Genomic DNA, 16,841 nt, shown 5'->3' with positions numbered 1-16,841 from the left:
TATAAGAAACTCTCCTTTATTCTTCGGAAATACTTGCTGAAATAAGTAGGAGTGATGTCATCTGGTCTGCAGTTTTCAAATGGTTCAGTTTGGTAATTAGGTCTCCATTGTACTGTTTTTGCAACTTTTCTGTTGGTTTAAAATATCTTAAAATAAAAAACTGAGAAACTATTATTTGAAATTTATAATAAGCCAGAGTTCACAGGAACTTGGAAAACTGTTTGATAGTGCTTAATTCTGTTTAAATGAACTATATTTACTGTTTAAATATAACAACCAAGTCACAACTTTGTATTCCCAGCCTCAGCCTTAAAAGAATTTGAAAATCTGTTTTATTTATGGAGAGTGGTTAAAGGAATAGAGAATGTTTTCCCTAGGCTTTACATGTTTTTGTGTTGTTGTTATGTGCTGTCAAGTCAGACCTGACTCACAGAGACTCCTCCTTGGGTTTCCGAGGCAGTATCACTACAAAAGTAGATTGCCCAGCCTTCCTTCCAAGAAGTGGCTGGTGGGTTTGAACTACCAGCCTTCTGGTTAGCAGTCAAGTGCCTTGGGCACTACACTTCCAGAGCCTAACATAGATTTTAAAATATGTGTATGGCTACTCAGTGTAAGAGTGATCAGCTCATACGTGTGGCTCTAGAGCAAGACTGTCCAGAATAGTAGTAGGCACTAGCCACATATGACCTTTGAGCACATGAAATTTAACTTATTGTGACTAAGATGTCTTATAAGTGTTAAATACACACCAGATTTCAAAAACTTAGTATAAAAAAGTGTAAAATATCTCAATACATGTTGACATGATAATTGTATATTGATGAAGTTAAATAAAATATATTAAAATTAATTTCACCTGTTTGTTTTAACTTTTTTAATTTTTTAGTAGCCACATTTAATATATATGTGTCTCAGAATTTATTTCTATTGGATACCCCTGTTTAGAGGGCTGAAGTTGGTAGCTTTCACTTATGATTAGATTTCAACTTTATAGCTGTTAATGACTAAAAATCAAATGGATTGCCTTGGGAGTTTGTATGTCTTCTGTTATTAAAAGGTATTTAGACAAATAGGTGATGAGGATATTTTAGAGGGCATTCAAGATTGAGATATTAGATAAACCCTGAGTTATTACAGCAGTACTTTTTTACATTCATCTCTGTGGTTCTATTATTTTCTTTGAAAATTCCTGGTCTGATGTTAAGATAAGATATTTAAAAAGAACTATGGTTAAGGACTGTTCCATCAAGTTTTCCAGTAATATATCAGATAGTATTTCACTGTTATTCATCATGTTTTCACTGGCCAGTTCTTTGAGAAGTGGATGGCCCCTTCCTTCTTCCAAGACTGTCTTAGTCTGGAAGCTCTGCTGAAACCTGTCCACCATGGGTGCCTGCTGATATTTGAAATACCTGTGGCACAGTGTCCAGCCTCACGCAACACACAATCCATCACAGTAAGACAAACTGACAGGTATGCATTAACAACCTGCAATATGCAGACAATACAACCTTGCTTGCTGAAAGTGAAGATGACTTGAAGCACTTCTGTTGAGGATTAAACACTGCAGTCTGCAGTATGAATTACAACTGAACATAAAGAAAATAAAAATCCTCACAAGTGGACCAATAAGCAGCATCACGATAAACGGAGAAAAGATTGCAGTTGTCAGAGATTTCATAATCCTTGGTTCCACAATTAACACCAATGGAAGCAGCAGTCAGTAAATCAGACAACATATTGCACTGGGCAAATCTGCTATGAAAGACCTATTTAAAGTGCTGAAGAGCAAAGATGTCTCTTTGAAGACTGAGGTGCACCTGACCCAAGCCATGGTATTTTCAGTCACCTCATATGCATGTGAAATCTGGGCAGCGAACAAGACAGACCGAAGAAGAGTTGATCTTTTTTAGTTATGGTGTTGGCGAAGAATACTGAAAGTACCATGGACTGCCAGAAAAACTAAGAAATCTGTCCTGGAAAAAGTGCAGCTGGAATGCTCCTTGGAAGCGAGAATGGCCAGCCTTTGCTTCACCTACTTTGGTCATGTTGTCAGAAGGGACCATTCCCTGGAGAAGGATATTGTATTTGGTAAAGTGGAGGGTCAGCGATAAAGGAGAAGGCCTGAACAAGATGGATTGACACAGTGGCTGTAACGGTGGGCTTGGGTCTAGGAAGGATTATGAGGCTGGCACAGGACCAGGCAGCCTTTCATTCTGTTGTACATAGAGTCGCTGTGAGTTGGAGCTAAAGTGGCACCTAACAACCACAACATCATTCAGGGCAATAAATGAAGCATCTAAGTTTGATATATAGATTGTTGGTGCTCAGGGAACTCAGAGTAAGGAGAAATTGCTTTCATCTGATAGTAAATATTGGAAAATTTGAACAGAGCTCTAAAGAATGAGATTTGCATAAGCAAAATGCGGTGAAGGGAAGAACATTCCAAGGTAGAAGAAATGGCAAACAAAGGAGTGTTGGCACAGAAGCTTACCAAGGGCTTGCTTAGAAGACAAAGAATCAGTTTGGCTAGAATGGAGGCCATGTAAAAGAATGTAGGACCCAATTATAAGCTCAGGCATTTTTCTTCCAAATAAACATTATTCCTTAGAAAAGAAAGAGATGCTATGCATTTAATACCTGATAAAATATTTTGTTTAAGATGTCCACTTAAATGCAGTATTTTGAAAATACTGTATCCCACAAAGTATCATTTGGAGAAGACACATTAACTGGAAATGGCCATGAGCAGTGTTCATGTTGGACACTTACAGAGGCGATTAGGTGGATCTTTAAAATAGAAGCCAAAGAAATTATACACAGATTTTGTAATCATCCCTAAATAAATGACCTTATAAATGTAAGAGTTGGATGTCACTGAACAGGCTTTATGATTACAATGTAGAGATCACGAATATACACCTATAGGATCAATGGGTAGGAATAGGTGGAATGGCAGTGTTCTAAGGTTATGAGAATTAGTACTTGTAAATGAGAGAGTTTCCAGTGACTCACACTATGTGGAGATTAAGAATGTGCTGTATTTCATTCACCCTAGAAGTGAAGATGTGGTGCTTTGAAAAACCATGGTAAATGATTGTAAGGGGTTTTGTGTAGTGATGAAGACACTGATGTGGAAGTTGAAAATAAAATTGTTTCATAAAATAAGAGTGAGAAAATAGTATTTTAAAATTGTGTCTACATGAACACAATTTTTTATTAAATAATTAAATAATTTTGAAAAAAATATAAGTATAGTCATGTGGCTTTTATTTGTAGCTCTAAATTCTATGTGGGAACCAAAAATGTAGGAATTTTGTTTGTTTTGTTTTTCATCTTCCCTTTCGGAAATTGTGAGAGCCAGGGTAACCTTTATATTTAGGATATATGGTTGTTAATAATTATATACTTGACTGCTAACCAGAAGTCTGGCGGTTCAAACCCACCAGCCACTCCTCAGAAGGAATATGGGGCAATCTACTTCCGTAGTGATACTGCATCGGAAATCCAAGGAGGGGTCACTATGAGTCAGTCTGACTCGACGGCACATAACAACAACAATATCATAGATTGAATTCTAACTGAGTACAAGTTAATGTTGAAAATGCCTCACATTTATTATCTTATTCATTTTTCACAAGAACCTTTTGAGGAAGAAGGAAGTAGTTTTATTTTGCAGATTCAAAAACTTAAAAGTCACAAAACTAGTAAGTGGTTTACTCTGTTTTTCAATCATCTGTGATATGCCTAATTTTTTGAGAAAGCTTTTCATTGAGCTGATACCAAGTGATACTGATGATCTCTTATCTTTGTTCAGTGTAATTATAATTCAGAACATAGTTAATGCCAACATGGATTTTTACCTTTTTGTTTTGTCAACAGTTTTTGCCTGTATACATGCACATTCGAGTTCTGGTTGCTGCATATCTATTTCAGACAGGTTATGGGCATTTCTCATACTTTTGGATCAAAGGAGACTTTGGAATCCATAGAGTATGTCAGGTAGGAATACATTCATTTATTTTCCTTTTCTTTCAGTTCAACATGCTTTTATGCCAAACTGTTCAATAAACATAAATATGGTCATTATAAGATAAGAAGTAATTTGAATTTATAAATACCACTTTAAAATTATTATTTCTAGGTTCTATGTTTAATAATTCAAGATAATTTATTACTGTAAGAAGGGAAAATAAAATTTAGAAGAATATATAATAACACTGACACACAAGGGACAGCATTGCTGAGGCACTTTAGTTCTGTACAAATGTACAAGTACAATCTGGAATTGTGAAAATGTGCTATGTCTTCTTTCTCTGAGAAGTAGATTAATATATACATTTCTATCTTGTGCAGGCATCTTATAAACATTATTTATCCTTCAATACAACCTTGAGTTGTTCATGTTTACAGATAAAGAAACTGAGGCCCAGTGAGGTTAAATAATTTATCCTTTGTCACAGAATAAAGGGTATATGTATAAATATAAGAATATGTATATAATCTAATATAAATCTGTTCAAATTCTGCATTCTTTGAATGATACCATACTAATATCTGAAATGACTGTTAGAAAAGTCCCAGAGACACTTTTTAATTTGAGTGATATTATTTTGTATCTATGACAACCATTCAGTTTAATCCCAAATGGGGTACATCAGTATCAAACGAGATGAAATGGACACCCTTTTTTTTGAAGTAATCTAATATTTGCATATAAACTGTAGCCCTAGGAAGAAGGTTTCCAATTCCTTCCCTACATTTAACAAGACGGCAAGTGTAGCCAGAGGACAGTGTAGGCTGGTGCTTTGCTGGGATTGAGTTAATGTAATGATGCATAAATATTTTATATTCAATGCTTTACAGTGAATATAGAACAAATGTAATTTGAGGATTAATAAAATATGCAGCTATTATTTTAGTGTCAAATAAACATTCTGTCAGAGGAAATCTGACTTTGATTTTTGTGTATACCTGGAATGAAAACTATTTTCTACCCGCCCCCCTTTTTTTTTTAATAGGTCTTATTTCGTCTCAATTTCCTGGTAGTAGTGTTATGTATAGTAATGGATCGGCCTTACCAGTTCTATTACTTTGTCCCCTTGGTCACTGTGTGGTTCATGGTCATATACGTTACTTTAGCACTATGGCCACAGATAATCCAAAAGAAGGCAAATGGTAAGTATACTTTTTTACTAATGTTAATAAACATATTCTTTCAGTGGACTAAATTTCTTTTCATTACCAAAGCTATTATTTATATTGAGAGATGTAGACAGTTTATTTTTATGCATAATTTTGGCATTGTGATATTTAGTTCATAAAATACATTTCTAAGGTACTGCAGCCAACTAGTTAAATAATATCCCTTAGTACAGAATAGTGTTTCGCATACATTTTGTATGTATGTGTTTTCCTTTTTAAATTTGAATTTTTCAGCAGCACTTTATGCATCAACTAATGGAACAGTTTCCACACTGTGTTGTACAGAGACAAAGTGGAGGTAGCTAGAAGAGAAAAGAGTTTACTGGAGAAGGAGAAGCCAGTAGGGCTCCAGATGGCTTCACCTTGCTTCAGTCTTTGCAGCTCTGCTTTTATGTGATTTCTTACACACATTGAGATTTTGAGTAAACATTCATTTGCAAGAAGACTTTTTTTAATATAAAAATTTAAAGACACTAATATAATTGATCTTCTAGGCAACGCTTTAGGCAGTTCTCATCAGCCTGTCTTACACATAAGGAAAACTGAGTACCCAAGATGGTCCCATTTTCAAATTTCCCATGGCTGATTACTGGTAGTGTTGAAACTGAGGCCAAAGGCATTCATCTTAATGCTTTTTTCCTTCACAATAATATTGTTAAAATAAAACTTTCCCCTCTTTTTGAAAAAGTTTTTTTTTTAATTTTGAAAACTATTCTTACTCTTACCATATAACAAAAAAAAAATTTTCCATTATCAACTAATTTTTGAGGAAAGGGTTGAGTTCCAGCTTCCAACAAAGTCCATTAAGGTCTTTGAACAGCCTCTATCTTTAATCCTTCACACAACTCAGCATATTAATCAATTGAACAATCATTATGTATTAACTTTGAACAAGTAATTGAAGTATGCATATACTAAAAAGGTATCTCCTAGTCCATTTTGGAGTTTAAGCTCTCCCCTTGGAACTTTAATGTTTAAGCAGTATCACTTAAATTATATTTAACATGAGTGTTTGTTAGAATTACACTTAATACATCGTTCCAAATTTTTGTTGCAGTTTTTAATAATGACTAGATATAATTAAATCCAGGGGACATTTTTAGATAGAGTTGATGAACAGCAGGTGTATAGGTTATGATGTTTTCATTCTCAGCAAGGATCCTTCTCTGCCTGTTTTTTCTTTTTGTCCTTCTTGTAACCTGTGCTACCTAAATACATTGTGTGTATTTTTATAAGTAGTTGTAAATTATTTTAAGAACTATGCTGCATATAAATAAATAGAAAATATTTCATAGTTAATATATTTTCAATGTAAATTTATATTTCTTAGTAAATTCAAATATTTTCTCTCTTAGGAAATTGTTTCTGGCATTTTGGCTTACTGTTGAAACTAGCCTTCTTGCTGTTTTGTATATGTTTTTTGGCATATTCTCAGGTTTGTACAGTTTTTTTCAGTTTACATTTTGTTACGCTTTATTTTAAAGTTCAACTCTATTAAAGTATGTGAGAAGAGTCATAGCTTTTTGCTTCATTTTTTAATGACTGTAATAAAAGTGTCACTCTGTAGTTGACTACTCAGTGTAGATCTTTTGAGACCTATCTACTTTTGTTACCACTGTTTTTGTTGTAAGAGCAATTTAAAGCTCTTCCTCTGGCAATTGTTCAAGATCCATTTTACTTGACTTTGATCAATCAAACGTTTATTGAATGCCTCTTGTAAGACACTACTCTAAGTGGAGATCAAAATTTTCTTGACAGATTTTGCAACTTGGTTTGTGCATTATTCATTGCAGCAAAGTGTTTCTTGATTTTTTATATAACTACATTCAGTAAAATTTTGGCAGTTAGGAAAATGAACTTAGAATAAAAGGGCTTAAATATATTTAATATGCTTAATTTAATAAAATTTTGGCCATTTTCTTAGCTCTAACCTTTTATCCGCCTGCTCTGATGGTTGAAATTTTCTGTTACTTTGATAGGAATGGCAAACTGCTACCTGCTGGCTAAATCCATTAGGCAGACATATTTTTTAGGCAGTAATTTGGTGGCACAGTCATTAAGCACTTATCTGCTAACCTAAAGGTTGGAGATTCAAACCAGCCAACAACACCGCAAAAGAAAGCTGTGGCAGTCTAATTCTGTAAAAATTAAAGCCTTGGAAACCCTATGGAATAGTTTTACTCTGTCCTATAAGGTTACAGTGAGTTGGAATCAACTTGATGACAACTGGTTTTATGTTATTTGTAATGAGATATTTTAATGTGAATGCCTGTAGTTGTTCTTCAGTTTACTCTGCTTTTCAACCGTTCCTGTTTTTACAACTGGCTCTTTCAGATGTAAATTCCATACTGGGCTGTGTGTGTGTGTGTGTGTGTGTGTCCATAAAGCTGGTTTGTTTTGGGGGTTCTTTTTTAAAATAAGCTTTATACTTGTTTTTATGTTTATAAATATGTAATGCATCTGTAGTTTTGTTGACCTCCTAGATTTTTTTAGGAGATATATAAAATAATAAGAAAACGGGCAAATGCACAGGGAGACAGCCAGCAGGGCAGGAGTGCATGGGAGGGAAGGACACCAGACAGAGTTGGCTATGGGGATGAAGTAGGAGGAGAGCTTGTGCACTTTGGGATATTACAGTCCATGTCATGAGACAGAGTATATGTTAACTGCTGTATGGAAGATGAATTTGCTTTGTAAACTGTCACCCAAATCACAATAAAATTTTAAAGAAAGAAAAAAAAATAGGCAAATGTATAAATATAAAGAAATAGTCAGGGAACAGCGACAACCACTTAAGAAGTGTTCATTAAAATTTCCAGCACTCTGTAGGTATATCTGAGGGAAGGAAAGAAAGGCTGACCCAGAGGCTCAATAGGGAGACTAAGTTGGTTTCCACAGCTTTGGATCAGTATTGACCACTGGAAAGAATTAAGTATACATAGCCCGATGTTTTCCACAAAATGGATGCTCAATAAATATTTGTTTATTGATTATATATTGTTGTTGTTGCTTTGTGCCGTCGAGTGTCGGACCCGACTTATAGTGACCCCTCCATGGATTTCTAAGGCTATATCACTACGCAAGTAGATTGCCCAGCCTTCCTTCCAAGGAGTGGCTGGTGGGTTTGAACTGCCAGCTTTCTCATTAGCAGTCAAGTACCTTAGGTACTATGCCACCAGAGCTCCTTGATTATATAGGAGATAAAATTTTTAATTAAAAATAAAGTCTAAATTAGAGACATCATATATCTATATATGTGTGACCTAATAGATCATATATTATACATACATTTGTGTGTGTGTGTATGATTTGTAAGTACTTGAGATTGCAACCTTGGTAAGATTTATCCTTAGTTTTATGGTGCAAAAATTTTGATAGAACATATTTTTAATATTTTGTATGTCTTTGAAATTCTGTTTAAAGGGAGAATACTGTATTTTAACAGTATAAAATAATGTTTTGACCTAAAGGTTTAGCAGTTCTTACAATTTAATATTACTTTTATATTTTTGCTTTGTTTATTAATAGCCTTTTTAAAGTTGTGGCATTAGGTCTAAAATGGAGCTTTCCTTAATAGAGTTTGTCATCATTCTTCAGCCTAGAAATTGAAGTTTTGTCTCTTCTTTGAAAGACTTCATTAATGTACAAAAATGTACCCAAGACTTGTGCCCCTTCATTCCTAGATTTTCAAGGCTGTCAGATGATTAATAGGGTACCACTCATTAACTCAACCAGAATAAGATTGTAAACTTTGTTTCTAAGACTATTAATGGCATTTAGATATAGTTGATTGAGGTGACTAACTCAGAGGATCTCTTAACACAGATATTCAATTACAGATTATTAAGGACATTTATGGAAAGAACACTTGTAATTTAACCTTAACAATCATTCTTAAGAATATTGACCATGTTAGCTAAAGCCTTTTTGTGTTTTGATTAGTAAGTATTAGGTGTTTTATATATTAGATTAAAAACCAGGTTTTGGCTTTTGGTTTTTCACACATTGTCTCTATATCCTTTCATGGGAAGTTAAAGTAAGTTAACAAAAAGTTTTAAGTCATCTTTATTGGTCATGGTAAAATAAATTTTTATTTTCAAATAAATTTCAAATGAAGTGATACTCTCAAATGAAATAAATAGAATTTAAAATAGTGAATAATCCTTATCCTGACATTAGGAAACCACAGTTTGTAGTAGTATTGCCAGGCGTACTGACTTGTACCATCTTTGTTTTCTGATTCCTTTCTTAGGGTGCATTTGAGAAGATCTTTTCTCTTTGGCCAGTGTCCAAGTGTTTTGAACTGAAAGGGAATGTGTATGAATGGTGGTTCCGATGGAGGTTAGACCGTTACGTATGTATTTACCTTCGGATCTTTTATCATTTCTAATAATACTTGTTAAAAAGGGTTTGGAAATTTTGAATAGATTTTTAATTAGTTTTAACCTAAAGAAACATGTTGATTAGGTAAGTCAGTGGAATCATGCATGATTCCATCCCACTCCCACTCTCACTCCCACCCCATTTTATTTTATAGCTGGCAAAGAGTATATCTATATCAGCAGGAAAATTCTGTAAAATTTTACTTGTAAAGTAGATTTTGCTTGAGTCATAATTTTGACTTACAAGTGATCCCTGATACATATATAATCTAACCATTCAAAAAATCTGTTGAGCCCTAATATGTGCCCTACATGATGGTATTGTAAAGAATATATTGGAGAAAGAAGTCATACCACCAGCTTTGTGATCTAGTATAAAATTCCAGGTTACTACTTAAAATTGGGTATAGCATGGATTTTGAGCGAAGTGTACAAACAGAGAGAGCATTGTCAAGAATGAATCCATGAACTTACCCATGCAGAGAGGAGCTTGTGGTACAAAGGTTAAGATCTTGGCTGCTAAGGGAAAGGTTGGTGATCTGCTCCCATAAAGATTACAGCCTAGGAAATCCTATGGCAGTTCTCCTCTGTCCCTTAGGGTCACTATGAGTCAGAATCAACTGGATGGCATACAATCTTGAAGAACAGTTAAGATTTTAAAATTTGATTGTTTAAGAAGGACAACTTACATGCTTTATGGTCTACCATATTTTTCCCCTCTTTTAAAATATGAGCTTGATGATGTTATTGTTTGTTTTATTTGTCTGAAAGGATTAATATGAAATGTGTTTTATCTTTATTCAGTACATTTAAATTGTGTCATATATTTCAAAGATAGTATCTGATAATTATTCCAAAATTGTCTTTCTTTCTTCACTTGCTGCTGAGACTGCTCAGAACTGACCAACCTATCTCATATTGTTGTGTAAGATGTTTGCTTGTCTACCGATGATGGTTTCTAATAGTCATCAGCTTTGTTTCATTCTTGAAGTTTTATGCTTGAAGTTTAAGTTCCCCTAGAAACTCCAAACCTTGACGCTTGTAACATAATTATTTTTATACCCATGATCCTCATTAACCAAATATTTTTGTATTTTCTGAAAATTTTCTCTCCTTACTTTTCAGGTAGTCTTTCATGGAATGTTGTTTGCTTTCATTTATCTGGCTTTACAGAAGCGCCAAGTACTTTCTGAAGGAAAGGGTGAACCTCTTTTTTCAAACAAAGTTTCAAATTTTCTATTGTTTATTTCAGTAGTTTCTTTCTTGGTAAGTTTCAAATTACATAATTGTAAAAAAATTTTAGATTATATGTTAATGTTATAGCACATTAATTTTAAGAACTAATATATGTAATTATTTTTAACAAATAAAATCTTTAATTTTAAATTATCTTTTCTCCTTATTTTTCTAATTGGACATAGATATTAAAGAGACTGTGTATATTTGTGTGTGTGTGTGTATTAAGTATGAAGAGTAACTGACAGGCCAGTAAAATAGGAATTTAAAAAGTTGTGATAAATTTGGGAAAAAATATAATGAGAGCTGTTTGGTGTGAAGAGGCATCCCAGCCTTGTGATCACCGTTTCCAGATAGACACAGACCTATGCTTGTCTCTCTCCTCCCTTGTGGTTTTGGATAGTTGAACCTGCCAAACAAGTGAAAACCTGCGGGCAGTTTTTACTGAAGCTTATTAAATAGCATAATGAAATATAATTTCATAAATGAAGAAAACTAAAAAATATTTGGGAATTGTGCTTCCTTAAAGGTTTATTTTTTTATTTTTTTTAACTCATACATTTTTTGTTTTAGACCTACTCCATCTGGGCTAGCAACTGTAAAAACAAAGCCGCGTGCAATGAGCTCCATCCATCTGTTTCTGTGGTGCAGGTAACTATCTTCACTTAAAGAAATTTTTATTTCTTAATTCTTTTAAGAACACACTCTTTGGAGACAGAGATTTGAGGTGAAATTCCAGAAATTGTAGGTGCATTACTTAATTTCTCTAAGTCCTGCCTTCTATTTTTTTTTTATTGTAAAAGGGATAATTAAAATCTTTTCCAAAGGGTCATTTCATTAGGTGAATGAAAATAGTCTAACTTAGTATTTATCACTTAGAAAGTCCTGAGAAATGTTAATTTACCTTATTTTATTTGCTTTCTTCAATTATTTATACGAATTTCCTCATTTATTTATTTAGTCATAGTTATCATTTACTGTGTGTTGGGTATCATGTTGGGTGTAAGAGAATCAGTGTTAAACAGGGTACAGCTTCTGCCCTCAAGAAACTTACAGTCTAATAGTGAAGTAGATAAATAAACATTCATTCACTTAACAAATTTTTTTTTTTGTTCATTTAACAAATATTTGATACCTACTCTGTATGTGCTCAGGAACTCTGGTAGCTTAGTGCCTAAGGCACTTGACTGCTAACCAAAAGGCTGGTGGTTCAAACCCACCAGCCACTCCTCAGAAGGAAGATGGGGCAATCTACTTCCGTAGTGATACTGCCTCCTCGGAAACCCAAGGAGGGGTCGCTCTGAGTCATGTCTGACTCAGCGGCAGTGAGCTTGGTTTTTTGTTGTTGTTCTTACTATTAATTACCTAATACTTTTTTTAATTGACTCACAATGTATGCTACTTCATATAGTTTTCTTATTTAATGTTTACATTTTGTTTTTCAAAGTAAATTTTTTTTCTTTTGGATAAGGAAACAGACCAAAAGGAGTTAAATACTTTGCTTCAAGTCTCAGAACTAATATAAGGCAAAAGGCCAGATTTATGCTTGAGTCTCATGATGCCATTGTCCATGAGGATCACTGATCAGTTCTGTCTGAGTAGTTTACTGAGTAGACATAGTGGTTGCAACAATGGGTTTAAACATAGCAACAGTTATGAGGATGGTGCAGGACCAGACAGTGCTTCATTATGTTAATACATGAGGTCGTTATGAGTGGGAACCAGCTTGACAACATATAACATTAACAGTTTATGTTGGTTCCTTTTCTTTTTCCCAGTGATAGATTTAGCTACATATCTTCTCCCATTTCCTCATCTTTCTTCCATCTCAGAAGGATGATGTATAAGAAGAAAGCTCTTCCCAGATCCTTTGACAAAAGCCCAGGGTGATCAACAACTGAGTAAGGGATTTTTCTCCAGGTATAGATAGGTATTTTCTAATCTTTTTATGAGAACCTTTTTAAAAGGTATTTGTGGAAGTGATTTTTTTTTTCACTTTTAACTTGACAATTTCTTAGTTCTTTTATAAAGTGGCTAGAGTCTAAGTTAGTCTAGTTACTGGATGTGAAATTGTGAATAGAAGGTTTAGAAAAAACACAAGATTGCTCTACGTGGAACAAAGGATGAGGAAGAGGAGTAAAGCCAGGATCCCAGAAGCTAAAAATTCTTTTTGGTGAGAAAAGATCTAGAAAAAAGAAAACATGGAGGCTATCAGTGGAAGGAAATACAGAGAGAAGGTGGCAGCCAACTGGGTAGATAATGTATGGAAGGAACAAACTCTTATCAGGAGACAGAGTTTGCTACATAAGATATGGTATTAACTCTTTCAACACTAAGAGCCTCAAAGTGGATTTCCTGCACATAATACAAAAATGTTATGTACATATAATATAAAAATGTTCAGCTATATGCAGCCTGAAATCTGCATTAGAATGCAGTATATTGAGAAATCCAGTGCTGAGAAGACTGTAGAGCAACAACAAAAACTTGCTAGTACTCTGTTTTAAAATCATTGTATACATATCTATTTCAAAAACAGAAACAGTAGGTTATTACTTGAAAGAAAGTTCCATGCAAAATACTATTCACTAAAGAGATTATTAATATTTGCCTTTTTGTTTGGTTTTATTTATTTTATTTTTTTTAAGATTTTAGCCTTCATCCTAATCAGGAACATCCCTGGATATGCCCGTTCAGTGTACAGTTCATTTTTTGCTTGGTTTGGAAAAATTTCATTAGAGGTTAGTATGTTAATAATTTATTTTATCTCACACAGCCAGGTGTGTGTGTGTGTGTGTATGTATATATGTGTGTGTGTTTAAATCTAGAATATGCAAAAATATTCTTAAACTTAAGCTATTTTATTCATGGAATTATAGGAAAAAACTCAGAACTTTTAACAGCAGAATTGTAGAATGTTTTTAAAGGTTTATTGAAATAGCTAAACCATATGACTTTCAAAATATTTATATTGTCTTTAGCTTTCAAGCAGTACTACACTGCTTGGATCAGGAGAGAAAAAAATTAAACTAGATTTAAATGAAATCATGTTGAGGGGATTTTGATTTGTTGTTCATATTTATAATTAGATATTATATTACTGGGATTCAGTTTATTCATGTATACTGTTATAAAACTGACTATGATTGAAAATTGTGAGGAAATTTTTAAACTCATTACATTTTGATGTGAGATGCAGAATATGAAGTTATCTACAGAATCAGTTTAAACAGACTGAAATACATTCAAAGAAATCTGAGTTTTATTATTTGAAATGGAATGTTTTAAAACAGTAGATAGAATTCATATTGTAATCATAACAAATAAGTTTTACAGCTTAAGATTTATTAAATTGTCTTGAAATAGAGAAAAATAAATGTCTTTCTGACTTCTTGAGTAAATGTTCTGATATTTTTGTTTAGTCTCTGTATAAGAGAGATTGTATAGAATTTTAAATTCTTGATCACAAATGACTTAATCACGAATCAGGAAATTCATGCACAAGAATATCAATTTTAATTGCATGAATTTACTATTTAGTGTGTCTATTAAAAACAAATTTCATAGTCCTCATATTTGTTAAAGTAACTTAAGCATGTTCTTTGAGCAGTGAGATACTAGAACCAACCACATTTATAATCAGCAACAAAAGAAGAGGTAGTGTTGTCTAATATGGTATACTCACATACAAATTGAAATACACTTTATTTCACTTTCATATGAAATACGTATACTGGTAATGCAGTTCAGGACAACATTTGCTGGGCCATGCAGAGCAAATATGAGGATCAGTGTACATTTCGAGTATATCTTAAAAACCATACCATTTCCTACTCTTAATAGTATGTACAGAAAAAGTAACAAGGGGCTGTGATAAAGTCATGCTCAACTAGAATCCTTGTGCATATGATATGAAGACTTTTCTCCCCCTTTCCTCTTGTGAGAAGATTTAGAAAGAGAGAAGGTAAATAGGAGAGAAACAATGCTCAGAAAGTCTCTCTGATCTTTCTGTTCAAAAGGACTAAGCAGGGGAGTGATCAAATACAGTCACCTAACAAGAAGGTCAAAATATTTGTGGGTGGGTGTGTAAATATGTGCATGTGTGTGTATAACAATAAAATATGACATGATATAATACCTTGTATTACACTTTGTGGCATTATGCATATAGTCCACATACATAAATATATATAGACAGATACATACATACAAATATACTACTCACATATATATAAGATCACACAGATGCATGTGTATATGATAATTCTTTAATTGAGGTTTCAGTACGAGAGTCCGGAATATCACTTTCTCACCTGTCTTCCCTGACATGCAAAGAAATGAAATAAACGTTTGCAATGTTAGAATGGTCTTAGGGTTCATTTCTTGGGGATTTGGAAGCAGTGCTTTAGCAGGTTCTCCAGGGGGTTTTTCAGGGCCAGTAGTGAAATGAAAACAAGTGGTTTGGGAAGCCTTGTAACATCATTATGCTATAAAATGTTTAAATTAGTATAAATGAATTTTTTCCTGGACTGTCTGTACACATCTAACTTTTACATATCTCCCCCCACCAGCTATTTATTTGCCAATATCACATATGGCTGGCCGCAGACACAAGGGGCATCTTGGTACTCATACCTGGAAGCCCTATGCTCAACATCATTGTCAGCACTTTTATATTCGTTTGTGTGGCACATGAAATTTCTCAGATCACTAATGATCTTGCACAGATTATTATTCCTAAAGATAACTCATCTCTGTTGAAAAGGTTGGCATGTATAGCTGCATTTTTCTGTGGACTCCTCATCTTATCATCCATTCAAGATAAATCAAGACATTAGCTTCTTAGAATCCTAAAAAACTTAAACTCTTCAGGCTTACTTTGTGTCTGCCTAGAGGAGAAAAGCATTTATCTGGAGATAATAATGTATATGTAAATATAAACTTGTGTGGCAGAGGACAACTCGTTGACGTCTCTTGAACACGTGTGCTTGTGTATATTGGAAATGTATATATTCCATGTGAAATACTAAAAAAAAAAAAATTGGTAAATCAGAATGCATTGTATAGGATTGCATGTGAAAAGTCTTTTCTACTGGATCTATGTTTCCATTTATAAATGATTTTAAGTTACCATATGAAGGCAGGGAAGTGATTACCTTTCCAATTTAAAAAAAAAAAAGATGTATAGATGACTTAAATAGCTTGGTGTTACCACTGAGTGTTTGGTATTTACTCAATGTCTGGTAATGAGACTGTCTGCACCTACATTCATCATGGAACTTCCTACTTCATTGAAAACTTTCTTGCTCAAGAATGAACTCAGTATTGTTTCCTTATATGTGCAATGATGATGATTATGCCTTTAATTTATATGTATTCATGTTCTGATGTTATATTAAGTTCCTGAAATGATTGTTCCTTTTAACTGTGGTTTTCAGGTATAAAACCCTAAATCTTTGTACACTTTTTCTCATAGTTACTCTAGGCTCCATGACAGGGTTTTGTCGTCGTCGATGTTGTCTTGCTTGTTTTTATGAAAGGGCCAGATTTTCTTTCCAATCCAAATACTCATCCATTTCCTTTCCTTCAGCTATATCAGACACCAGTTGCCCTGTGGATCCATTTGATAACTTTTCCCCTACTAATTATTTTTTGTGTATTATTTCCAATGTTTGGAAATATCTTTCTAGGCATTTTGGTATTTCCTGTTACCCTGTCTTATTTTTCTCTTTAACGTCTATGTCTATCAGTCTAAACATAAACAGTGTAGTAAAGATCCAAGTTGTTATGATGGAACTGTATGACCATAGTAGAATTGTGAGTAAACTGGTGACTTTGGACAAGTGTTTGTGTTTGTTTTGTTTTACAAGCTGTTAGAGGTATAAATTTATTTATCTGTTGTACAGATTTGATTATCATTTTTAATGTTTGAAAGATTGCACTTGTTTGTTTTTACTATGTGTGGGGTAAAATATATTTTCTGTTCACATTATATGAAAATATGGAGTAATTTAAATC

General features: G+C 33.5%; 1 protein-coding gene across 1 annotated transcript in view; it reads left to right on the top strand.

Annotated features, from left to right (window-relative positions):
• Nucleotides 1-15,661, top strand: part of CASD1 (CAS1 domain containing 1) — a 72,583-nt gene extending 56,922 nt beyond the window's left edge. The window contains exons 11-18 of the mRNA XM_007939803.2: nucleotides 3,883-4,002; nucleotides 5,022-5,178; nucleotides 6,561-6,640; nucleotides 9,458-9,559; nucleotides 10,713-10,853; nucleotides 11,397-11,474; nucleotides 13,472-13,564; nucleotides 15,395-15,661. Coding sequence (XP_007937994.1) covers nucleotides 3,883-4,002; nucleotides 5,022-5,178; nucleotides 6,561-6,640; nucleotides 9,458-9,559; nucleotides 10,713-10,853; nucleotides 11,397-11,474; nucleotides 13,472-13,564; nucleotides 15,395-15,661 — 1,038 coding nt within the window. The remainder of the gene's footprint in view (nucleotides 1-3,882; nucleotides 4,003-5,021; nucleotides 5,179-6,560; nucleotides 6,641-9,457; nucleotides 9,560-10,712; nucleotides 10,854-11,396; nucleotides 11,475-13,471; nucleotides 13,565-15,394) is intronic.
• Nucleotides 15,662-16,841: the final 1,180 nt, after the last annotated feature.

Source organism: Orycteropus afer, unplaced genomic scaffold (genome assembly GCF_000298275.1).
Source record: "Orycteropus afer afer isolate SDZICR_OR568_19922 unplaced genomic scaffold, OryAfe1.0 scaffold00063, whole genome shotgun sequence".
Taxonomy (NCBI): Eukaryota; Metazoa; Chordata; class Mammalia; order Tubulidentata; family Orycteropodidae; genus Orycteropus; species Orycteropus afer.
Note: the sequence above shows the minus strand (reverse complement) of the source record. Positions and strands in the feature narration are given on the sequence as shown.